Raw genomic sequence first — 25,673 nt, forward strand, 5'->3', positions numbered from 1 at the left:
TGAGCCAAATATTCTGACTTGGCTCCCAGCCACAGCTTTAGCAGCATTTCTTTTCTTGGGTTTGCATCTAGCTCAAGCTTTATTTATTAAATAAATAAATAAATCACATCTAATAATCCAATATTTATTCAGCACCTTGCGTTGTAGACGGTCCAAAGGACTGCTCAAGTGCTAGCAGCTGAAAAATGATTAGCTCAGAGCCCGAGCATGAAAGATACTGATGGTTCTTGGGCTCAGATGCAGCAGCAGCAACTGCCAGGATGTGTAACTACAGCACATGGTGGTGCACTAGGTGATGCTCAGTCCTGCTGGCATGGTACCAATGTTGGTGTAGCCACCATAGTGCAGGTAGTGTAGAGCCATCCCAGCAAAGTAGAATCCTACCTACTTTGGGTGTACTGTGCAGGTTTTAATTCAAATAGCTGGCTTTAGAGGTTTGACACTAATTCTTGTATGATCTCTGAAGTTCAGACCTGTACTTAGTATACCTGTAGTAGAAATAAAAATAACTGTTAGAAAGATTTCTAAAAGAAACAGTTTGCCTCCCTTGTGAAAGAAGAAAGTGATACACTGCTTTGTGTAAGTAGTAACATGCAATTGCTGTCTGTTAAGTAATATGAGGAATCGGTATTTAGAAACTTTCTTAAAATGCTGCTGGAAATCCCACGAGAATGTGATGATGCTTTTGATACATGTAAAGAATACAGATAAATGATGTTCTGAGCATTTTTTTCCCTTTCTGGTAAATAACAGTGCAGTTCCCAAAGACAAGGACAGGCAGTGCTTTAAACTCCGCCAAGGAATCGATAAGAAGATAGTGATTTATGTCCAACAGACAACTAATAAGGAGCTTGCCATTGAGAGGTAATCATATAAATTAAAAAAGTATATATATCTTTATTTGATGTCTTGTGCTCTTTCTTCCGAGGCAGCAGTTTAATAACGTTTTATGAATACTCTGTTTATGTAACTTAATTCCATGCCTGTGAGTTGAGTGAAGCTGTGCAGAAGATGTGGTTGGTTTGTTCAGCATGTGTGTAATGGGGACACAATGCAGGCAGAGTGAATTCTTGCACAGATCTGCTTGTTTAGCCAGTGGTCATACCTCCTCTAACCTGTTCAAAAACATTCCTTTCTTCTTGGTTGCATCTGAGAATATGTCTTGTACATATGCTTTGAATCTGCTGTGGTCTGGAATTCTAGAATATGAAGCACCTTTGTAGGGAAGAGGAGAGTTCAGATTTCAAATCTTTCACTTTGTGGAAATGAAGAGGCAGTTTTTGATGACTGACAGAGTTTAGTGTTTTTTGTAATGCAGAGAAAAGATGCAGCTTCTGCCAAACTTTGCAGTCTGACAAAAAGCAGGAACTTCAGGAAGTGTGGTCAACCAGAAGATGAAGTGCAATATAACTCAGTGAGTGGTATTTATGCAAAGTAAAACCATAGAAGACAGTTCCTTGCACTTCATGTGGAATTTCCTGATTCTTATCAGTATCAAAGGTGAAATTCTATGCAAACATGTCTCATACCCACCAACCAACCAAGAAAAAACGAAAAGAGAAGAAAAGAGGCACTGTTGTCCTACCTGCAGAATAGGGAGCCCTTGTTAGGAGATTGTTTGACACGCAGTTGTCTTTGAAAACAAAAATAATTGAACTGTACAGACCACTGTAGGCAGGATAAAATGGTAATGTAAATATTCTTGTGAAATTTTGCTTGACATTTTTAACATTGGCTTGACATTGTTTTGGTTGACGTGCTTGATACTGGGCTCAAATGTCATGAATTGCTGACATTTCTTACTGCATTCATGGGCTGCTTGTGGTGTGTGATGGAATATGTACACAATGAATGCTTATGACTTGTTTATAAGTAGTAATTTTTGCAGATTGATTTCTTTTGCCTGACTTTTCAGATGCTTTGGCCTCCTCCTGAGCCGTGGGAAAGATGTTCGGAGTGGTGACATGCACCTTCTAGATTTGGTAAGGGTCTTTTATTAAAATAATCTAGTAACTAATTGCTTATGATCTCAGGGTAGACAGAAAAGATTTAGATGCTTAGGCTTGCTTGCTGTGGGTTGTTGCTGTGCACCATACTGTTGAGTGTTGCCCTGGAAAATTGGGTTGAGTTGTTAATTCTGTTTTTATTTTCAGAGGTGATCTCTGTTATAGGATCATGCAAAATGAACTTCACGTGCCCTTTTCTCACCTTTGCTGGAGCTGTTTTATGTAGCTGAAGCTCTTGTAGTATAGAAGTTGCTTTAATTTAAATAAAGATTCATAAGCTTCCTTGTTTCCAGGAGTCGATGGGTAAAAGTTCTGATGGGAAATCATACGTGATCACTGGTAGCTGGAATCAAAAATCTCCACACTTCCAGTTTGTAAATGAAGAAACACCAAAAGGTATGAACCTGGACAGATTTTATCCTTGGTCAAGGTAGATAATTTATACGGGGAGCATTGGATAAGTTCTCCTTTCTTTAAGGTGCATCTTGCACAGACTTTCTTCATAATATGGGATATAATCTCAGAAACAAAACAAGTATAGAAGTCCTACACTTAGGAATAATACCTTCTAGGAGCTGTACAGCTGTGGGGACAAGGTGCAGCCTCATTGTGCTCTGTTAGAGTTTAAGAATCCCATTGGGAATTGCACTGAATGGACTGCTGCAGGCTGCCTCTTCACTTAGTTTTGGTGATCAGTTCAGATTTTTCTGCTTCCAAGTTTTTAATACAAAAAGGAAAAGGATTTTGTACCTATGATAACAGCAATGAAATAGTCCAACTGTAATCTGGAAGTAACTGATGCTGCATTGCTCTGTGGAGTTCTGAAACAGATCTGTCTTTACTTCTGTTAAGATGTCAGCTAACTGATCATCCCTGCAATGTATTGTCACAGTTAGCTTCAAAGGTTGGGAAACTCCATGGGAATTGACTGAGCAAAGTCCTAAAGGTCAGGTGCTGGGTACAGTCTGCTGCTACATTTGACTCCTTTTGGAGAATCGTAGTATGTAGTCAATGCTCTGAATTCACACAGCTGAGGGGGTCTTAACTGCTGGTTAGTGAGGTAAGACTTGAGGTTTTTTTGTAGGTAACTTCTAAAAATGCATAAAATATTACTTAGCTAGGTGATAGACCTGCACTGTGGGGTATTTCTCTTATTGTTGCTTGGGGTTTCTCTCTAGATAAAGTACTGTTCATGACTACTGCTGTGGACTTGGTGATAACTGAGGTTCAGGAACCCGTTCGATTCATTCTGGAGACTAAAGTCAGAGTGTGTTCACCTAATGAGAGATTGTTCTGGCCCTTCAGCAAACGTAGCTCTACTGAAAATTTTTTCCTGAAATTAAAACAGGTAACACTTCTTTCTTTTGCTTTTCTTTCACCTGCAGTTAATTTTGATTTGGCAGGGTTGTTTTTCAAAGGTAATCATGACATGTTTGACCGTACCCAGAGGTAGGCTTGTGATGTAATGCAGAATAAATGCACGTATGCTGAGGGTAAAGAAAATTGTAGTTGCTTTTCTCTGTCAGCCATTCAGAACTTCACTACAGTTGTTTCCCATAGGTTAAAATGGGATTTCACACATGCCCCTGGTTTCTGTAGGAGGAAAAAAATACAGGCAATCACAAATAAATCCCTAGAACTTGTTAAAAACTTTACTGCTTCCTCCAACTTACTTTTTTACCATATCTGCTTAAATGGAAAGAATTATGTCTGTCCTGAATACTTACAGTGACAATAGGAGGCAATAATTTAGTCTGAAAATAAGGCTGGGAAGTTGAAGGTCTGGGTTACTATAGAAATGATGAACGTGAAGGAGCTGCCTGCTTTAGAAATTACTGCTTGAATTGAAAGTCCTGGTTAAAGGAATGGAAAGATACAGAAGCAAACATCATTGTGGATGTATGTGATCTTTCAAGGTTTCATAATTCTGGTTACAGTTTAAAAAAGCAAGGTTATGTATTATTTTTAAAAGAAGATCTGAATGAGGTAGGATGCTTTTCTGTGGTGGCTTTTATTCCTCATTCACTTGTCTTCAAACACTAACGTATTGTGGCAATATTTCTTGGTAGTAACAAAGATGAGGTTTGCTAATGATTCTTTTCTGTGTCTCTCCTATCTTCTACTTAAAATATGAACAAACATTTCAGGAACTGTCCTAAATTTCCTTCAAAAATTCGTTAAGTCTGTTTGCTTAGGATATCTTTGAGGTGGAATATGGAGATGTGGAGCAGTTAAGGCTGCTGAGCTATAAATATTTTACTACCTCTAAGAGGCACCTTCTTGTCTTGGTGCTTTAAAGGAAGTTTATCTTACCGAGCTAATTCTGTATCTTTTGTCTTACTCAATTCACAGGCATTGTGACTTATCTCATCTAATTCTTTTCTTTCCAAAGCACTGTCAGACTGTCCAACTTCCAGTGTTTACTAATGGAAGATTATCAGAATTCATAGTGGAAGCAGCAAATATAGAATGTACTGCCTGATAAGCCTGGAAGGGAAACCTGTTTCTATGGAGCTGTGATTAGCCTATTAAAAATACAGCTGTGTAGAGTTGGCTTATCTTACTTTGGCAGTGTTTCTTTATTCGGAAATGGTGAAAGCAGAGGCATTTTCTCAGATTACATTTAGTGATTTAGTAATTTTTAGTTTTGATTCATTTCTCCTCATTTTAAATACTCCAAAGAATAAAACTGAGCATTGGGAGCTTACTGTAGAGTATGATTTTAAATTTTATTTCTCTCTTTTCTTCATCCTTCCTTTTCTGTTCCCTATTTTTATTGCTTTATGACAAAAAAAAAAATATCAAAATTCTTGGACTGCATTAACATTTGGGAAACATTTCACAAGGGAAAAACTTCTTTTTAAAGCAAAGGAAGATGTGAAATTATTGAAAATTAAGGAAGGAACAGAACCACATAATAAGCTTTGGAACCCAACAACTTGTGTGCATGTGTTCTCTCGGCAGCGCATGCGCAGGGAGCTGACTTGGAAACGTTGCTGAAGGCAGTTGACATGGTGGGAAAGTTAAATTAGAATTTCTCCTCCCTCCAGAAGATTGGAGAAATTAGAATTCTTTTGAAAGGTCTGAGACGTGACATTAGGGTGGAAGCGTTTGCAGGCCTGTGTGATGCGTGCAGTGTTCTGCAGGGGCTGGAGGTCATTTGGTGCAGAACGCAGTAAAAATGTTTCTTTCTCTGCAGTTGTGTTCCGAAAAGAAGTGCAACCTGTACGAAGTAACCTGGAGATCTTAGAGCTTTTTGTGGTATTTTTTTTCCCCGTAGATAAAGCAAAAGGACAGAAAGAATAACTCAGACACATTATATGAAGTTGTGTGTCTAGAAAGTGAATCGGAGAGGGAGAGAAGAAAAACCACAGCGAGCCCCTCTCTTCGCCTGCCCCAGTCGGGGTCGCAGGGCTCGATGATTCCTTCCCCTCCAGAGGATGATGAAGAAGAAGGTAAGACACAGATTGTGTGCTTTAAATTCTTCAGCAAATGAAAACCAAAAAACCCCCAAAAGAAACCAAAAAACCCCATAGTTGATAAATCTTAGTTATGAAACACGTTGAATTAATTCCAGTCAGAATTTGGCCTACTGCTCATGGTCTTTCGGTTTTTGTTTTATTGTTTCTTTGGTTCTAAATCTTGCTTTAATGCTGTGAGTATTCAGTAACCAGTACCCCTGCATTCCTGGATCAGCCTCTCCCTTGTCTGACACTTCTGTGGTTTGTCTGTGCTGTGCTCTGCCCAGGCCTCACAAAATCTTCAGTGTGGTATATTTGGAACAATGTGAAAAGAGGCTGCTAAAAATTTGGGATTATCATGCAGCTTCTGCCCCTCCCTGAGCAGCTGTGAAAAGACTTGAGAGTGCAAATGAGAAGCTGGTATTTGAAAATGTAAGCAAGCAGTGTGTTTTAGTGAAGAGGAAAGTATAGACATCTGCAATACATAAAACTATACCAGGACTTGTCTGAACCTTAATGCATTTTCAATCTCTCTCTCTTTTTTTTTTTAAAAAAAAAATCTCTTGAGCTAAAATATGGGCTCTGAGCATCTGGCCTTACAGCTTTGAGCTGAATATAGATGGCTTGAGTTTCTGCTTCTTCTGCTGACATTTAATGTGACCTTGAGTGGATTGTTTCACTTCCGTGCCTTACTGTACCTTTATTTAAAAGGCCAACAAAAAACAGATTACTTTCAAATTGAATTCTTTTGCAAAATGTTGTTCGTAAAAAATTCTCCCAGCCTTTGCTGTCTAGGAACATACACACATATGTGCATATACATATATATACATACATATGTGTGTGTGTGTGAGGTTTTGTTGTTGTTTACAGTAGATGTAAACTCTTGTATTGCTGACAGTTTCGAGTATCAGTTAAGATAGTATTTTTTAATTTCAGTAATCTATGCTGTTTCATCAATAATGCAAAGGCAATGTTGACTGCTGTATCAATGAAGTGTATTTTTGTACGTGATGCCTGTTGTGAGCACTTAAAGATATCTGACAGTACAGAAGTTTAGTACTGGTTTAAACAAAAGTTGTGTGATTGTGCTCATCTAAGCCCTTCCTGCTCAGCTCTCCCTCAGCTGAAAGCCTGATTCAGAAAGTTTAGTTTAAGTCAGAGATTGCATCAGAAAATACTGAGCTCCAGAGGAGAAGCACAAAACAAAGTAAAATACTTTGTGGACTTTCATGGATGCTAACGATGTGACAAGCCTGCAGTGGTCAGTAGAACCTCATGCCTTCTTTTGTCTTTTCAGCTTGTATAGTGCTTTAGCTTTTTAGACAGGGAAGCTTGTGCTCTTTGAGAATTTTTATGAGTTTCCAAAAGTTTGGGATATGATTACTAAGGTCTCTAGTCTTGCCTCAGTGGAAATCCAGCTAGATAGGTTGACCAGAGCCTTGTCCTGTTGTTTCTCACATCATCCAGTGATGCAGCACAGAGCCTCTCTGGCTCTTTGTGTCAGAGCTAGGCCATTTTCATGGAGATTTTTTTTTTCTGTACTGGTAGCCAGAATTTCACAGGTTGCAGCTTGTCTTCTGCATCTTATCACATCTCTGTGCAGCTCTGAGAAGAGACTGCTTCTGGCTCTTCTGTGTTAAGCACACAAACAGTGCATCCACAAATGAGGAATTTCTCTTGCCACGAGCTAATGCAGTTGTAAAGCAGTGTTTGTATGTGCTGTGGTAAGGTAATGTCTGTTGATCTCATAGCATCCCCTCTATTCTGTTGGCAGACAATGATGAACCTCTCTTGAGTGGTTCTGGAGATGTTTCCAAGGAGTGTGCAGAAAAAATTCTGGAGACGTGGGGAGAGTTGCTGTCCAAATGGTGAGTGGCAAAATTGCATTCTGAAAATAAACATTCTGAATGCTCTCAGTCTGTTTGCTCCTTCTGTCTGGATTTTTTCTTATTTGCAGAAGCGAGCTGAAATTAGTTTGGGTTTAGTCTTCTTTCATCCCTATAACACCCTGTATTCTCTGGCTTTGGATTTCTTCAGGGAATATTTTTTAAGTATTTTCAGTTTTGAGTGTGTATTTAAATACAGCATAGAAATTCTTTTATGCTGCTTCCTTAGGTGATTGTCTCTGAAAATGAGTGTTACATATATGTAAACTTCACTGCAGTTTTGTTACAGAAAAATCTAAGCTAAGTAATAAAAGAAGAGGTGCATTTTCTTGTCTTTATTTGCATAGATCTCTTCCATTCCTCTTTGTAATTCTGATTTATTTCACAGCCATTTTTCCCTGCAGCTGTCATATCTTAGTAACCGCAGCTTAAGAACATGGGAGATTTGTACTTGGATAGCAAAGATGCTTTTCCTCCCTTCTCTGAAGGAAGATGGCTCTAGAGCCTGCCAAGAGGGAAGTACATGAGTTCTGTATTTTTTTCCCTACAAAATGCCAATTTATAAAGTGAGCGTCTCTTGACAGTCAAGCTGCTAATGCAACACCTGTTTTCCGTTACGGAAGGTTCCTTCAGTCACCCACCTCCAAGTAGCCTGAGTGATTTTAAGAAACTGGTGTTAATTATTGAAGAATTCAGGGTGGTTTTTTTTCCTTTTTGCAAAGAGAGGCGACAAGCACAACATCATATTGAGCTCAAATGTGCCATGTTTCAGCTCTTGCTTTAGTTGTTGCCTTCTGCTACTTAACATAATTGAAGAGCAGGATGAGAGCTGTACAGCAACCAAGGGTCTGACCAAGGGCACTGGATCTAAGGAGTAGGACAGCAGATTAGATGGAGTCTAATGCACTTTAGCAGAGGGGAAGCACTGATGTGACCTCTTAGCCAGGTCTCATCAGTCTTTGAATTAAGGTTATCACAGCTTAGTATTATTTCTTCTGTGCTTGCTTGGTGCTCATTTAGACAGCAGCTGGTTTGTTTTTGCACTACTGTGTTGGACTTGGTTAATAGGAATGGGTGCAACAGAAATGGACACTCCATAAGAAGGGGGTGGCTGCGCTAAGGTCATTTTTTCTTCCCTCTCCTGGTCTTACAGAAGCTCCATTAACAGCTGAGCTGTGTTCATTTGTTGCTATAAGAAAGTTTCAGCATGAGTTTTTTGTAATTCTTCTGAGGGTTGAAAGATAATTAAGCTACCTGACTCCAATTGAAAATGTTTTGGCAGCTCTAAGAGGATATGAAGTGCTTCTTTGCTAATGCTGGCAACAACAGCTTTAATGTGTGTTAAAGGGCTTTCCTTCTTAACTAACAATGAGTATTTGGAAATAATGATCCTTGAGCTTTTAACATAAGAGGATTGAAAATCATAAAAATCAGAGTTCAGGTAACTTCATGCTAGGTTTTTAGAATCCTGTAATGAGATTTATACAGCAATTAAATGTGTGCTGGTATTTTGTGATTTCTTATTAATGTTTGGCTCCTGCTTTATAACTGGTGAGTCACAATTTTTTCATCTCAAGATAGTTTTGAAAAATGTGATAATGTATGGCCACAGCCTTAAAGTTCATGGCTGTATTCATTAGAATTACTGTTGTACTTACTCAGGTCTAAAGCCTTGATTTAATAGGCCTTTACTGACCAGTCTTTGATTTTAGCATTGTGTATGGTGAGTATTTTCTATAAACATGTAAACGTGATATGTAAGTTTATAGTAATGGATGTATGTAGATGTAAGTGTAATTGTATAAACATTATCATAATTACTTTGTTTAAAGAAAACAAAATGAAGGAGGATGTAGTGACTGTAGCCCCTGTGTGATGCAAACTGAGTTGAATGTCCAGCATGGCCCAGATGGCTGCAGGTCGTTGTGCTGGAACTGGAGGAGGGCAATAAGGATTCCCAGACTGTGTAAAATTTTCTTTATGCCAGACTGTTAAGGCAGATTATTAAATACAAATTTGTTAAAGGAATGCAATCAATGTAAATTAAGTTCAGCATTTGCCTTTATTTATCAGTGCTCTTAATCATTTTACATTTGTTGCTGTTGTTTTTTGGTGTGTTTTTTTTTTGTAACTGCAGAAAAATGATAATTCCTTTGATTTAAGGGCTCTGGATTTTGGGCATTTAATGTATGAGCCACAAATGGATTGTTGAGCTTAACTTTCTGTGACTGCATAAATTAAGTTCAGTTTTTACAACTTGAGTGCTGTAATTTATGAGCTGTCAACCAGTCCCACTTGAAAAAAAGGGAACTGTTTAGTTGGGAATAGCTTGTGTAACAGTGGCAGCTCTTGAAATGTCTGGGTGTCGTTTGAAAACCCTGCGTGGTTTTGTGGTAGTTCTGCTCCAACAGGGATCCATGGTTACCCGTCCAGTGTGGTGGAAGGAGCAGAGAGCGCTGTTTGCTTCTGCAAAGGGTTCCATTTTTTGGTGTGATTTGAGTTTGGACTTTTACAAATGCGGCACCCAGTTCTAGTTTTTGCTGTGAGCTTTTGGTCTGTTGAGTGTTTTATAAATGTATGCTTTTATTATATTTAAATTTCTTAGGAATCAAGGAAATAATTTGCAAAGTTCTCCAAATCTGTTTTTGCCTTAAGTTCTCACTTTGTTAAGAATTTCACTTATTCTTGACAACTTGTGGAGCATCTTCACGTTCCTGTCATCTGGCAGGTGGTGCTGCACATCACTTGTTCACCTGCTTGTTTACTTCTGCATGGATAATCGTAACAAAGCCTTCCCCTACACCAGGCACCTCAATTTGAGCGTGAGGCCAAAGACACTGTCAGCACTGGTGAGAAGTGGTGTCCCTGAGGCCCTGAGAGGAGAGGTCTGGCAGCTGCTGGCAGGGTGTCACAACAACGATCACCTGGTGGAGAAGTACCGAATCCTCATCACAAAGGTAGAATGCTTTGTTCCATTTCCCTCCCTCTGGCGTGTTAATGTAAGGAAATAGAGAAACTCCCAAGTACGTAACCTCTTGCTTAAAGGCTGGTGTGTTGTCTGAATGTGGTGTGTCAACCAGTGAGGGGAATTCAGTCAGCAAAAAAAAACCAACAACAACAAAAAACTACCATGCAATATTAGTTATTGCCATATTTCTAGAGAGTTTTCGTAATCCTTGCTACACCCAGATGAGTTCTGAGTTAATTTGTCAGAAATTAATATTGTGTTAATTGCATTCGTAAGTGACAGATTCAGGGAGCTCATTTCCTTTGCTTGTTTGGATTTCCTGGATGAAAGCTGAATTTTGTTGTGTTGTGCTATTAATGTTTATGCTAAAAATCCAGTGCTAGTTGAATTGCAGCTTTTTTTTTTCTGAGATAGAAAAGACAGCACGTTGTGCATTTTACACTAGAAGCAGTTTTTTAACTTCTCATCTTGAATGCTGACCTCAATAACATGGGAAAATAAAAAAAAAAACAAATCAGTTACAGCCATCATTGAGTGTTTCTGAAAGTTCCAAGGTGACAAAGAGGATATTTCTTCCTTATCGGAAAAATCCATGTGCTGATTTGGTTTCAATCATTATCATTACAGATAAGTTCTATTTTACTAATTTTATCAAATGGGTGTCTCTAGAAGGACTGTGTTGAATTCCTTAATATTGCTACCTGCATAGTAGAACTGTAACTTGTGTTTATGGTGAATAAATCATATAGATATTATGGAGGTTGAGTGCTCTTGCAAGGAGCATGTCGGAGCTACCCTTGCAGTGCTGTCACAACTGCTTTGTGACTGGATGATTGTGTCATTTTTCCCTCTGTTTCAATATTTTGGTGTCAGGATGGGAAAGGTGGTCGCAGTGGCGCAGTGGATGGCACATCGTGCAGCCATCTTTGTGATTGGAAACAAGAAAATTGTGTAACATCTGGGGTTTAAGTCTGTGAGACCTTTCTGCTCATTTACGCTGGGCAGACACGAAGGAGATAACCTGGATGTGATGTGCTGGAAGCACCTCTGGAGTCCAAGTGCAGGGGTTGGCTGACCAGCACTGTGCCCTGCACAGGGGGTGGCCGCACCTGCAGCGGTCGTTCAGCGTGTAAACTAATTAAGGAATTAAAGACAATGAGCACTCAATGACCATTGTCATGCCCTGCCGCCTTCACGTTAAGTTGGTAGTGCACTACCAACAGTAACCAAGTCCAGCAAGTGAACATGAATTCTGCTTTAGGATGGGAGTGCCTTATTAGACCACTGTTCTGGCTATTTGCCTCGTGACTTAAATATAAACTACATGGAAATGGGCTGTGATTCTTTGTGTAGGGTGGGCAGAGAGGATTGTACTTTTAGAGCAGAATTATCTGTTTGGTGAATTCACACTGCAGTAGTGACTTTGTCAACCTGCAGACAATGGAGTGAGAAAAGGTTACCAAAAAGGTTATCCAGAAGGTTATCACTGGCTATGAGGACCTGAGCCAGGACTTGGAAAGATGATGTGTGCAGACCCATTGTGTGTAGTATCTGCTAACAGTGTGATGAAGCTGCACTACATCTTGTCCTTACTTTTTTTATTTTCAAGTCTTTAATACATTATTTGATAATTTTTAGTTCTAATGCAAATAATTATTCTTACTGCTCTGAAAATGCAGACTAATGCAGACTCCGCTCTAAGGAGAGTGCAGTTGTTTGTATTACCATGCACTGGAAATGGTGTGCTGAGGAGGGCTGCTGTGGTGTAGCGTTGAGGAGTTGATGTGAAACCTTTGCTCTTCAGTGCAAGCAGGAGATGCAGTGTGGCGCTCTGAGTGCTCATAATCTGGTGCCCCTTCTCTCTTAATGTTGACCTCTATTTCTGTAGCTGTATTTGATTTCTGCCAGACTGTTCATGACCCCATGTGGCAGCACAGCCCCAAATTAATAAGGATCTGTGTTGACAGCTGCTTCAAAAGCATCTGGCTCTTTCTGTGATTTTTTTGTTGTGAGCAGGGTGTTGGATGTGGTCTCTCCAGCATTTCTTGTGATGTTTGCCGCTTTCCTGTGGAACTGTGGCTTCTGGTGCTTGTAGAATTGTGTTTTTAGCTTTGTTTTGCAAATTAACTGCTGCGAGAATAATTTCTTGTTTACTGTAGAAGTGTGGGTACCCAGCAGTTGAAAGAGAAATGTCTTCCAATGGGTTTCCCCAGCGAAGGCTGTATCTATCTAGTTCTCCCAGTAAATCTGATTTGTGCAAGAAGGTGAAAAACAACACTGAATCCACAGCTTAAGGTGTGCTGTGTGGAGCCTTTGTGACATTCTTTATCTTCTTTCATTCATTATCTGCTCCGTATTGTTTTGGTAAGCACTGGCTGGGTTTGGCCTCAGTGCTTTTATTGTTACAGCAGTGTCTGAGTTGCACCACTGTGGTGCTTCCACAAATTACTTTTGAGAATTTGTACACCATCTGTGTGCAATAATGAAGCTTTTAGCAAACTCCAGATTGCCACGCTCATGATGGAGAGTGTGGCTGAAAGCCAGCTCAATGAATTGAGGTCACGTCCCCACTGGGGGCTGGAAGAAAACTCTAGGTGAGACGATCTTGACAATCCTTTGAGAGGCATCTGTTCCTGGTAGGACTTTGGCAGTCATGGTTATGGCTGTTGATCTTTGGGCTTTGGCTCCTGAATGGGAGGAGCAGAGAGAAGGGGACTCGCTGCGGGTGTCAGTGAGAACCTCAAGGAGAGATACTGAATGTTTTTAACAGTCCGAGATGGAAGGAGACATGGCTGAATGCAAGACCTATAAAGCTGGTCACAGAGGTTAAAAATAAATCATCATCACAGCAAAATAGACAATGCCTACTTCTCAGACCAGGTTTTTAGAGGATTAATACGTCTCCTGAATCTTTCAGATCAGTGGAGGTCTTGTGGTTTTCTTGCAGATAAATGCTTCATAATACCACAATTTTAAGAACCTGATATTTGGAATATTGAGGGAACAATAAGAAGTTTTGGGTGTAGGTGTGTGTGGGAGGACATAAGGTGAAAGGATTAAACAAATGAAAAAACCAACCCAAACATGAGCTGTTGTACCAGGTAAATACACTGTATTAAGAAGAATTCAACATGAGAGGGACATCTTGTGGTACAACTTAAAGTAAATAAATAAATACAGTGCAGAGGCAGAGCTGTCACCCTGGGTAACATTTCTGACAGGAGTTGATCGTGGTTCGAGTTGGGCTCCTTCCAGTTTTCCTGCAGCAGGGCACTTTCTCATTTTCCCCTTCTTTTGTCTCCATGAGCAGAGGATTGCAGTACACAAGTTCTACCAAATACACCCTCAGTCTTGGTGCAAATTACACTAATATTTAATGAAGAAATTAAAATGTCAGTGCCATTATTTGAGTGAATGGGTTGCTTCACCAGAAGCATGCAGTACAGCAGTGTTCCAGCTGTGGGTGGCTAACATTTATTTTCTGTGAGTTGCAATCAGGATTCCACGTGTTTAAGAGGAATCCGTGTAATTTTCTAGGAGTACAGAAGGCCACGATTGTGTATAATTAATTGAAATAAAAGTTAACTTACATCTGTGAAGCACAGTATGGAAGAAGTATGGCATAGGTTTGCTGTTGGTGCACCTGAACTTGCAGATCCCTTGTTGGATGAGTTTTGATCATGTGGTGATAAAAGTTTAATTATCTTTTATAAGCAGTTGGTCTCCCAAGAGTTCTCATTGTAATTTTGAGTTCTTGAATACCTTTTAATAGTCTCAGCTGAGGTTGTACTGCATCACTGGGAGAAACGCCTGGATGTTAGAAGTATTTTCAATGGTTGGCACCCAGAATCCTGGCTCTCAGCTACCAAAAATACCCATTTTCACATCTCTTGGTTGGCTGCTTGTGCACTGGACCCCAGAGCTGCTCTGGTAGGGTTATATCCTGCTTGGTCACCTTTTTAGTTCCAGTTCCAGCCTTCCCAGTGCTGCAGGTCAGCATTGAGAGTCAGTGTGAGCTCATGGTCGTGGCTTGGGTGCATGCAGTGAGCAGCTGTAGGTTGGCCTGGACACGGAGCAGAGCTGTTACCCTGTGCTGAGGGAACAACAGGCTGTCAGCTAAAGGAAAACATTCTCTTACTAAGAAATGCCTGTTGGCAATGTAGGAGTTAAGCCTGGGCTACTAATAAAAATAAAACATGGAGGACGTTTTGATTTAGAGGAACATCTTTTGTTTTGAAATTTGAGCAACCAGACGTTGTTCTGGGCAGTCTCAGGATTTCCAATACTACCTTATTTTTATATATCTGAGATATATTTAAAGTTCAATGTGTGCTGTTTTCCTAAGGATGTTTATAATGTGCCTATTCATGCCTAAGGAGCCAGAAATACTATGTGAATCAATTGGTATGTAAATCATTCTCTGCTTTGGAAAGATAGGAGATCATTTCTCCGGCAGTAATTCAATCATAGCTTGTTTTTTGTATAACCACAATACACTTGCCTAAATTTAATTCAAAGTTTATGTTTCCTAGCTACAGTTCTAGTACTTAATTTTCCATGGGTAGAAATGCCATAAATTATAACAGAAATGAAGGACAATGGCAAAGTGATCTTTTGGGGGAAAGGGGTGGAAAAGTAACATTTTTGGTTTCGGGATGCTGTAGGAGACAGAGTAAAAATCTGCCGAGTCATGGTGTTGTCCAGCCAAGGCTTTTGACCAGTAAAAACACACTGCAAAATGGCTTTTCTGCCTACAGGTCAACTGAAATCCCAAGTGTTGCAATGTGATGGCTTTGATATTCGTTCCTGTGGCTGTAACTCCGTTTCCATTGGGTATCCAACGGTGTGACAAAAGTTTAGCTTACATTAACCAAAACCTTGGGTTTCGGTAGGATTCAGTGTGTGGATTTGAGCTGGTACTGGTGACAGTGGAATGCTTTCATTTTGGACTCAGGTTGCCGAAGAGCCTCACCTTGCTCCACTGCTGGTCAGCTGAGCGAGCAGCTCCGGGCCCTGGGCTCAGATCGAGCCTCTGCCTGTCTCTAGGCTGTGCTTTGCAGCACGTTGAGTGGGTGAGATGCTCTCAGGTGTTATCCTGTCGTTGGGCAAATGAGATAGCAGCATCCCCTTAAGACATCCACGCCTTGGGTGCATAGGAGAGACATTTCTGGTCAAATATGTGTGGTGGGATTTGTTGCTGGTGTGACTCCTGTGCACCACTGCTCTCTGGCATGCCAGCAAGCTTTTTGTTTTGCAGAGCTGGTTTAGTTCGCGTTGGGTGCTGTCGGTGATAGTGACGCCTTTGCACTTTGTGTGCACGTATGCAGGAGGTGACTTTCCCTTCGGAGCAGCACCTGAATTACCAGTGAACTGCATCTCTCAGCTCGGATGCCCTTGGTTTCAGGTGTCTCCTAAGCAACACAAACTACGCGGGGAAAAAGACGCCGTTTGCCCCCAGAGCTCCCACCGGGGCTCCTATAGAAAAGCCTTAAGTCCCGCTAGGCGCTCGCCCTCTCCTCCCTGCTCGGTCCGCGGCCACCCGCCCCGCTCAGGCGGTGGGCGGCAGGGCAGGGCACGGCGCGCCCGCAGGACCGGGCGGCAGCCGCCGCGCTGCAGGGACGCCTGCCTTCGCCGTCGGCTCCGAGGTCGCGCAGGGTGAGGCACCGCGGCGGTACGGGGGGAGGCGGCGGCGATCCCGCGGGGCTCGGCCCTTCCCGGGGCGGGGGCTGCGGGGGAGCCCGGCCGGGTCCCCGCCGGCGCCGCGCCCTCCCCCGCTCTCCTGCCCGCCTCCCTCCCCTTCCTCCCGCCGTCCCCTCCCCCGGCTCCGCAGCGCCGGGCAGAGCGGAGCCGCCGCGCTCGCTGGGGACGCGCGGGGCTTTTGTTCGCCGGCGGCAGGTGAGGGCCGGGCCGCGGCCGCGCGGAGCCCCGGGCCGGGCGGGGGGCGACGGGGCCGGAGGGACGCGATCCCGGCGGGGCGGGCGAACAAAGCGGCGCGCAAGATGGAGCCAGGAGAGCGGGGCTGCGCCCCCCGCCCCTCCGCGCATCTCTCCGCACGGGCGTCCGCGGGAGGCGCGGACCGGGAACCGCTGCTCGGTGGGCCCGGGGCGGGCGGCGGGGAGCGGCGGAGCGGGGCGTGGGGCCGGAGGCGGCGGGAGCGGGGCGGGGATGATGCCGTAAAATGCTTTCCCCTTCTCTTCTGTCAGCGTTCGGGAGGACTCCCATCCGCGCTCGAGGAAGGCTTCTTCTCCCTCTTCCCCGTCCCTCAGCCCTCCTGAGCGAGGCGGCCCACCCGGAGGGCTCTAATAGCCGCCCTGTGTCAGCGTGAAGTTGCTGACATGACTGCCGCCGGGTCCCCGTGCAGCGGTAGCGGCGCGGAGCCGGGTTTAAAGGGGAATTGCGCCGCAGACAATGCACAGCAGTGGCAGCTGGAGCAGCCCTGGGGACCCGAGCTCCGGTTCTGACATTGCTGCACGCAGAGCCCCAGCCGCAATGACAGCAGCTGCCTGGGGCGGCTGCAGGCAGCAGGCAGGAGCATGAAGTAGAGATCACTGCAGTGCTCAAGATGAACTCCTCTTTGGTTGGCAACCAGAGTGGCCGGCCATTCTGTCTCCTGGCCATTAGCTATTTGGAGACCATCAATTTTTGCCTTCTGGAAGTGGTTATTATTGTGTTCCTCATGGTGCTGATTATTTCGGGCAACATTATTGTGATATTTGTCTTTCACTGTGCACCTCTGCTGAACCACCACACCACCAGTTACTTCATCCAGACTATGGCGTATGCTGACCTCCTGGTGGGCGTGAGCTGTCTGGTGCCTTCTTTGTCCCTGCTGCACTACCCAGTTGTTTTAAGCGAGTCTTTGGTTTGCCAAATCTTTGGTTACGTGGTATCGGTGCTGAAGAGCGTCTCCATGGCCTCTTTGGCATGCATCAGTATTGACAGGTACATTGCCATCACCAAACCGCTGACCTACAACACGCTGGTCACCCCGTGGAGACTGCGGATCTGCATCCTGGTCATTTGGCTGTACTCCTGCCTGGTCTTCTTACCCTCCTTTCACTGGGGAAAGCCTGGATACCACGGGGACGTGTTTCAGTGGTGTGCCAATTCCTGGAACACCGATCCCTATTTCACTCTCTTCATCGTGGTGATGCTGTACGCCCCGGCAGCTTTCATTGTCTGCTTTACGTACTTCAACATCTTCCGCATCTGCCAGCAGCACACCAAGGAGATCAACGAGAGGAGGGTGCGCTTCAGCTCTCAGGATGGGGAGGCAGGGGAGGCACAGCCCTGCCCGGACAAGCGCTATGCCATGGTTCTTTTCCGTATCACCAGTGTCTTCTACATCCTCTGGTTGCCCTACATCATCTATTTTCTGCTGGAGAGCTCCAACGTCTACAGTAACCGCATTGCATCCTTCTTGACCACTTGGCTTGCCATTAGCAACAGTTTCTGCAACTGTGTCATTTACAGTCTCTCCAACAGTGTCTTTCAGAAGGGGCTGAAGCGTCTCTCGGGGGCGATTTGTGCCTCTTGTGCCAGACAGAGGGTAGCCAAGGACTCCTCTACCTCTAGGAGCAAAAGATCTTCCAATGGATGTCACGTTTAAGACACCTACCAGCTTGACTGGGAAGTGCAGGACAGCTCTGTAATTTGCAAAAAGTTAAATATGATTTTATGATGTCCAGATTTGCAAAAAGGTTTCTGAGAAATGCTGCTGACACAGAAGAATCAGGAGCACATATCATTGTGGTTTCACTTTAAAAAATTTATTGCTGTGGAGGCGGCTGTGGAGTTTCACCTCCATATTCGTTTTTAAGAATAAAGCTCTATCTTGACACTTACCTCTCCAGCTGGTGTGACTGAATGGAGTGGGTGTCTGAGAGCTTCAGCAAAATGTAGTCTTTCTTACAGTTCTGCTAGGTTCTTTTGAGATTCGTGCTTCACATGTAAATGATAGATCTGAAATGGAAATGTCATGGTGTATGGTATATTACAGGGATTTTTTAATATATGCCAAAGTATATTGACAAAATTTTCCAGCGTTGTAACAGAAGGGGCCAAACCTTGTTTTTCAGTGCTACCTAGACAGGACTTCCAGAACAGCGGGGAACAATGTAATGTTTTCTCATGAGCGTGGTCTCACGGAGCCGTGAGTGCAGCGCTCTGATCTGAGCCGGCCCCGGCCCCGTTCCTCTGGTTGGCCGTGTGTGCAGTCAGAGTACAGCAAATGCGTTTTCCTGGTTGTTGTCAAGTAAGAAAAACTTGAATCAGACCACATCTAGCAGTTAAATAAAATGTGTTTTGATAAGCTAAGAGAAAAATACTTGTCATTTTATGATACCAGAATTGTGGCAGCCACTTGAGAATGATGCCAGCATGTGAAAATTATTCTCCAAACAGTGGAGAAATGCCACATTTTTGTGTGGAAATTTTCTCAAGAACAACTTTAAAAATAACATGTTCTCCCCCCCCCCTTTCTTTAATCTAAATTCTTTTGATATTTTACATACTAGAACTTAGGGAGAAAGGAAAGAAAACAATTGTCTTCTAAACAGCTAAGGGAACTATGTTGTAAATTTAACTGTAGTATTTGAGTTATTCATAAGCGCACAGAGCTAAATCAGAGACATTTTTCTTTAGGCTTCCGGGGATTAATGATGGTTGGAATATAGCAGGAGCTAAAGCCTGTTGGCAAACACATATTTAACTGGTCAAACAATGTGCAGTATCTGAGAAACAGTTTCATTGACCACAGCTTTTCTCAGGCTTGCTTGAACAAAGTGTTTTTGAGTATTGTGATGCTGTTAAGAATTCAGCACAGCCCTCAAATTGATTGGTTTTTCAAAAGAAAGTCTTTTTACTGGTGTTGTATTGGAATAGTAAAGCGTTTGTGAGCCGTGTCCTATAGCAGTGCATTACATCTGCATGGCCCTTTGCAGCCCTGGTGCTGCGTTGGGTGCTGTGACTTGGGGGAGTTGTGGTGGGTTTATACTTGTCATATTGGGGAAGGAAAAAGAGAATAGGGGAAGTTAGTTTCAGAAATGTGTTTTAGACCTGGGGCAGTTCTCTTGGCTAGAGGAAGGACTGTGTGTATTTGTTCTCAGGTCTGCTGTTGTCGTTGGTCAAGATGATCTCTGTTTTTTAGTGGTCCTGCAAGCACACTCGTTCACTCCTCTGTGCTCTGCGGGGAGCCCCAGTCCGTGGGTTCATGTGGTTTGCCCCGGGACAAAGCCATGTCGTGATCTGCTTTCAGTATTCATCCATACTCCGGGCTGGTCCAGATGAGCTTCCTTCTTAGTTTATCTGAAAGTTTAAGGCTATCCTCATGCCCTCACAACATTGCTTGTTGCCTTTCATATTAAGACGTTGTCTAGGTCAAGGGCTTACGCCGTCATCCTTGCACAGACAGCAGAGAGGAGGATCGTTCTGCTAAGCTGTGTCCATCTGCAGTTTGGTCAGAGACACCTGGCTGTGCCAGGTAGCCTTGGCGGGTGGAGCAGAGCACAGTGGTGCAGTGAGTCATTGATAAATGGTGCATTAGCTCACAGCTGGCTAATTGCTCTCTAGTGTTTTGTAGGTGTCCTGGCACGGGAGGCCTTTAGGGAGCAGTTTAAGGGCTTTAGTCACTAATATCGAAGCATTCCTGTGTGGTATTTTTGGAGCAGGCTCTCAGGTAAATTCCCAGTAGCTTTTCTCTGACTCTTCACCTTAGCTAACATTTCCACAATGCAATCCAGCATTCAAAGCATTTGATTAAATTCAATAGAAGAAAAAAACCAATCTGCTAGGCTTAAAACCCTAAGTATGATCATTTCAGGTTAAAGTGGAAGCTGGAGGACAAATGTTTGGGTTTTTTTTTTTCCCTCCAAATTTTATGGCATGAATAAAAGGTTTAAGTAGGATTATTCAGTGCTGGTTTTTGAGAATATGGAAGTTTAGCATAAATTACAAGGAGTTAACGATGGCATAGAGATTTAACTTGAGTTGAAGCAGTTGCTGCTTAAGCTGTAAGCCTGGACTTGTACTTAGTGTAGTGGCTGGTACTGATTTAGATGGAAATTTGCAGCCATTGCTGCTTGCAACTGAACTTTAATTGTAATATTCATAACAGCTTGGCTTTTGTTCACTCACTCATCTCAATGTCTTCAGCTCAGGTGATTTCCATGAGGTGAAAGTCAGAATCTGGAAGTCTCTTCCAAGGTAAGAAGAGCAGAATTGCAGCCAGCTGAAGCATTCAGGTTTCATCCCGCATTTTCAGGCAGTTTCTAATACTGCATCAGTTGCCTGGTTCATCAGTCTGTATCTCTGGTTCTGTCCGTGTTCATTTATCTGTGTTTTAAATTTTAAGTTATATTTTCCCTGTCAGTTAAAGGCTGGTCAAGGTTTATAGGCGATGAAGGGGTTTAAGTGTCCGTATTGTCTGACCCACTGTCTTCAGTGAAACTGCATGGAGGTGGTTCTTGGTCCCTGTGCCAACCGTGCAAGAAAGAATTTTGGAAAGTATTACCTTGTTTGCTCAGCAATCCATTTAACATCCGTGCTCACATAGTAAACGTGAGGCACAGTAGTTCTTTCCATCACCATATGTGCTATGAGTTGTTGGGCAGCAGGCTTTCCACTTGGATTGCTTTCATCACTGTACACATGAAACTAATCCTTCTTGGCCGTATCTGTGTCAGTGTGTGCCTGGCCATTTAGAAATTGGTGCCAGGAGCACTGTGTATGTACACGCCACAATGGAGACAATGCAGAATTCAACTTATATCTTCATAAAAATTGTGTGTTGTTGTATGGTTTAATGAACTAACTTCGAGATTCCGTCTTATTTTTTATTAGAGTTCTGCCTCATTTTCACATCGAGCTGCTGCAAGGTCCAATGTATGGGGTAGAATTCAGTAGGTTTTTTTATGCCACAGGAGAAGATTTCTATACGCACAACTTCTCAGAACGTGAGCATTTACTTCATTGAAAAAAATCGCACTGGAAGTCTGGGCTGTGGTGGCATTGTTGTTTCCCAAATAGGCTGGGAGAAAATCTGTGAATGATCATTTTAATAATTGTTAATGAAGTGACAGTATTTTTAATAACAACAGTTATCTTTTGCGTGACGCAAACGTTTTGTTGTCATCTACTGTTAGTTTTTTATTAAATATTACTGGTTTCTGTGGTCTTTATGTGCTTTTGGAAGGGCTGTACTTGTATCTCAAGCTTCTTATCACTCAGAAATCTGTTTCTTTCAGTTGGAATTCTGACGTGGCTCTGTATCAGTGCCAAGGGGCAGTCGTGAATATTTGTTGTAAATCTTCTGTAGGGAGGAAGCAGGGCCGAGGATTGAGGCACGGGGGATTCAGGAGCTGCAGGAAGGGTCTTTCTCAAAGCAGGAACTTGAATTCCCACATTTTAGCCCTGCGCTGCATCTCTGAGGCATCGCTCCTTTCCCCTTCGCATAGAGGTTTTATGTGTAAGAAATCCTAAATTTCAGGAAAAAGGTGATTCCAGAGGATACGATGTGAAATGGAAATATTCAGTGTGAAAAATTGATGAGCAGCCTTCTGATATTTGTTGTGTTGTTAGCAGCTGTATTGAACCTTTGTTAGCTGGGAAGGCAAACTTTTCAGTCTGCCCTTATTCCACATCTGGATTTGGAATTGGTTTAACTTGTATCCCTAACTCAGGTTGGTGCTTTAGGAAGTGTTTTTCTTAGGAACTAATATGTGAGCGTGGGAGCCAACCTTTAGGTGTGACAAACAAAAGGCCCATTTTTTCCCAATGGCTTTATTAATCTATTATATTTATAATTCAGTATGAGAAGGTGAAAGTTTTGAAGGTTTTATTTAATCGTTGTTTAAACACATCTTTAGTGCTGCATGCTTGAAGCATCTGCTAAAATATTTGCCTGACCTGGTCCTTGTGTTGTTCCTAAGGTTAAAAACCCTTTTCTTCCCGTCTCCCACATTGCAGAATGCAGTGGCACATCCTTTCAGTGATACCATTCAAAATAAACTTGAACTGTACCTCGCCACCAATTCTGTCTGAAGCTGAGAAAGCACATTTGTAGCTGATGCAAGAGGTGTAAAGCCTCCATGGTGGGAGGAGGAATGGGCACTTCACAAACCCTGGGCTGTTCTGCTGAGGCTGCCAGGAAGGCAGAAGCTGGGCACGGTGGGGGAGGCCAGGTCCATTGGTTCTCCCCAGGAAAGCAGTGCTTCCTCCCTGTTCTGCAGGCTGTGTCTGTTCCCTGCTCGTCTTTTTCCACTCTCTCCAGTCCCTCCTTTAGGATGATGAGAGAGTTCCCTATCATGGAAATAGTACATTTTACACTAGGAATGTTCTGACTTGAGGCCGGCATCTTAAAGCTTCGAGGTTGTCATTTCCCTTGCTGCCTATGCATTGCTGTCACCACTTTGAAAAATGTTTGAAAGCCAAGGCAAGCTAAAGTTATATACATAACAAGCTTTTGGAAGAGGAAAGCTTTTGAACGTTAAGATGTAGTATACGTAGAAGCAGGTCATTGTGTTTAGAGAAAGAAACCGAAAGTTGCTGCCAGGGGAAATAAACAAAAGAAACCTGTGGGACAGCACTGCGTGTGTGCACTTCTGGTATGATGTAAGCTGCAGTTGTGTCAACACAATGGAGTATTTAGTTTGGGTCACATCATTTAGAACACATTGTTGTAAAGATGGAGTTAACCTTTCTTGCGGAGCTGCAGTGCTCGGGTTCTGCCCATACTGGGAGCAGGGATTCTCCCGCTCTGTTGCCGCCTGGCTGCAGTGGTACAGCGTGGTGAGCTGCGTGGCCGAGCCTTGGTGTGGTACAGCTGGTGTAGCTGCTTTCTGCCTCTTGTGACTCGAGGTTATCTGGGTGTGAAATCCTGTTGGGCAGAGAGCTGTGCTCGTGGTTCTGTGCTCCTTACTGACTTGTGCTGCTCTGCAGCTCTTGCTCCCATCGCCGTGTCACACAAAGCTCCGTCTGTCTGCTCTGGGTGTGCGTAGCGCTTGGCGCAAGGAAGTGTTTGCGGCTTTCACCTGTAAACTGTTTGCATCTCTTGAGCTTTGGCACTTAGTGAAAATGTTAACGTAAGCTTTATGTTCTTGCATCCTGACCCAAGTTGTTTATTTACAACCTGACTGCACTGGGACAGTCTGCACAGTCAGAGCTGATCCTCCACCTCATGAATTTGCAGTTACTGAAACCGAGAGCCAGGAGTGATCCCCACCTGTGTGTTGGCCTGGAAGCAGATCCCAGCAGCGCAGCCTTGCGGGCAGTGGGCTCTGTGTGTGGCACCATGAGGGTGGTAGGTCTGGATTTGAAGCATTGGATTCTCAGGCGTCGCTGGAGACCCTTCGGTTCAAAAGTTACACAGTTGAAGCAGCCCCTCCTAAAGATGAACTCAACAAGTCTTGCTGTGCATGTGTGTCATCCTTTACTGCTAGGGAGCTCACGTGAGATGAGCAATCAAATACTTGATCAAAAAAAGGCATTCCTTCATTGTAAATTGGAAAAAAGTTCTTTTGGGATTTCAGCTGTAAGTGAATCCTTGAAAATCAGTAATTAGATTACTAAAGGGTGACGTTTTAATATGCTGGCAGGAGTACTGAGGGATTTGTCAGGGGAAAACAGCCAGACTTCGCACTGAAGTAGCGTAGGTATATTCATAGTGCTAGTGATAGTCGTGTGTGCGTGAAGACTTTGGACTATTTTAATATAGCATAAGGCTTTGAGCTTTAGCTGACTGAAGTTGCTCGTTTTATGAAGTTACATTAGTACAACACTGTGAAATATTTTAAATATTAGCGTTGCTGGGTATTAAGAGTGTTTCATAAAAACATTTTTAAAAACATTTTCTATGGATGCTGTCAAAGGAGTTGATGTTTAGCATACAAAGACATAACTCCCTGAGGGCAGTGAGGTGTGGGTGTGTTCCTGATCAGCTCCGTTTTGGGGGGATTTGGTGTTTCTCGAGGATAAATTGTCATTAAAAGCTATAAAAGTAATGGTGCGGTTAATCCTGGGGCCGCAGGAAGCAGTGCTCCCTCCAGCCGTGCTTTGGAACTGCTTGAAGGGATTGGACATCACGCGTGTTGTGTTCACAGTGATGTCTTTGGAGGGGCTGTACAGCACGGTGTTTTGCAAGTTGCTATGCTGATAAATTTCGCTCCATATGTAACCTCTGAAATCAAGTTTCTATTGTAATTCTAGCATGTAAACACTAGATTCAGTTTTGTATTCCTTTAATGAATGCAACAGAATGGAAATGAGTTTGCGATTGCTAATGATGAGCTTTCTTACTGTTCTTAATACTCGTGGGTATGTCTTTTCTTCAGGGAGTTCAGAATTGTATTAGTACCTTTTAAATTGTTTTTCCACGTGCTGTTTACAATTAAACTGCAAGCATGGGAGGCTATGCATGCATGTGCTTTTAGGTTGCTTTGCTGAACAAAATACAGTGGAGCTGCATCCTTTGAAGGTTGCTCTCTTGTCTGCACGTTCCACCTCTGTCTGCTCCTTCGCAGCCGTGGGGACAGCAGAAGCCACTGCTCTGATAATCTTAGTGTGTTCTGCAATGTCTGTTTGTCTGTTGGAGGGTTGCTGTGAGGAGTCGTATGGGGAGACAGTCCAGCTCTGTACACGAGCAGTGCCACGGCTGGTGCTTCTTCCTGAGTGTCGTGGAAAGGCCAAGAATATACAAAATCACACATAGGGGTGTGTGTGTGTTTGTAGAAACTTAGTGCACCTTTCAATGCTGGAAATGGTTCTGTATTAAAAGATGAGCAAGAGGAGTGAGTGCGAAAGCCCTGCTATGAAGGACTGCAGGAAACAAATCCAACCGAAGCAGGTCAGAAAAGCAGACAGGTGAATTTGAGCCCTTCCAACCCTTCGGACCCGTTGTGACGCAGTGCTGAGCGCTGAGGTCTCGGCGCTCCTCATCTCTGCCTGGATTTGTTCTGTGGGTATCTGGGAAGGGAGAGGAGGTGGAGATGGGAGTTTGGATGTTTGGGACAGCTGAGGAACAGTTGTCATTGTGGCTCCAAAGATACGTATTTTGTGCCAACTCAGAGCTGTTGAAATGCGGGGCAGAGGGATCCTCCTCCCCCCTGTTCTCATAGGCGTTTCTGTAGCTGATTTTTTGGCTAAGGGCGATAATAGGAAAAAGTATAGTTGAGCCAAAACCTACAAGTGTTACTGATTTAAAATAACTCACATATTTTTAAATATTAAGTGAACTACGTTAAACTGAACTGTGTAAATACCTGATGCTGAATCTTTGCATAATTGTTTCCAAGAGGTATTTTTGCTATGAGGTATTAAAACTCAAAGAACTGAATTATTCCCTTTGAGATGATCT

General features: G+C 43.1%; 2 protein-coding genes across 4 annotated transcripts in view; both read left to right on the top strand.

The window, feature by feature from the left end:
• The window catches only part of RABGAP1 (RAB GTPase activating protein 1), a 59,544-nt gene that overhangs the window by 13,614 nt on the left and 20,257 nt on the right, over positions 1 to 25,673 (top strand). For all 3 annotated transcript variants that reach the window (XM_048966077.1, XM_048966079.1, XM_048966076.1), the window contains 7 exons: positions 754 to 864; positions 1,916 to 1,982; positions 2,300 to 2,402; positions 3,185 to 3,354; positions 5,287 to 5,461; positions 7,245 to 7,338; positions 10,163 to 10,313. In XM_048966077.1, coding sequence (XP_048822034.1) covers positions 754 to 864; positions 1,916 to 1,982; positions 2,300 to 2,402; positions 3,185 to 3,354; positions 5,287 to 5,461; positions 7,245 to 7,338; positions 10,163 to 10,313 — 871 coding nt within the window. The remainder of the gene's footprint in view (positions 1 to 753; positions 865 to 1,915; positions 1,983 to 2,299; positions 2,403 to 3,184; positions 3,355 to 5,286; positions 5,462 to 7,244; positions 7,339 to 10,162; positions 10,314 to 25,673) is intronic.
• Positions 16,121 to 18,164, top strand: GPR21 (G protein-coupled receptor 21). Its single transcript, XM_048966102.1, has 2 exons — positions 16,121 to 16,219; positions 16,528 to 18,164. The coding sequence occupies exon 2, from the start codon at positions 16,887 to 16,889 to the stop codon at positions 17,931 to 17,933; it is 1,047 nt and encodes a 348-aa protein (XP_048822059.1). The 5' UTR covers positions 16,121 to 16,219; positions 16,528 to 16,886; the 3' UTR covers positions 17,934 to 18,164.

Source organism: Lagopus muta, chromosome 19, assembly GCF_023343835.1.
Source record: "Lagopus muta isolate bLagMut1 chromosome 19, bLagMut1 primary, whole genome shotgun sequence".
Lineage (NCBI taxonomy): Eukaryota > Metazoa > Chordata > Aves > Galliformes > Phasianidae > Lagopus > Lagopus muta.

Bases quoted from the DNA above. Each gene is read 5' to 3' on its own strand.
- GPR21 (XM_048966102.1), top strand. From the start codon at position 16,887: ATGAACTCCTCTTTGGTTGGCAACCAGAGTGGCCGGCCATTCTGTCTC.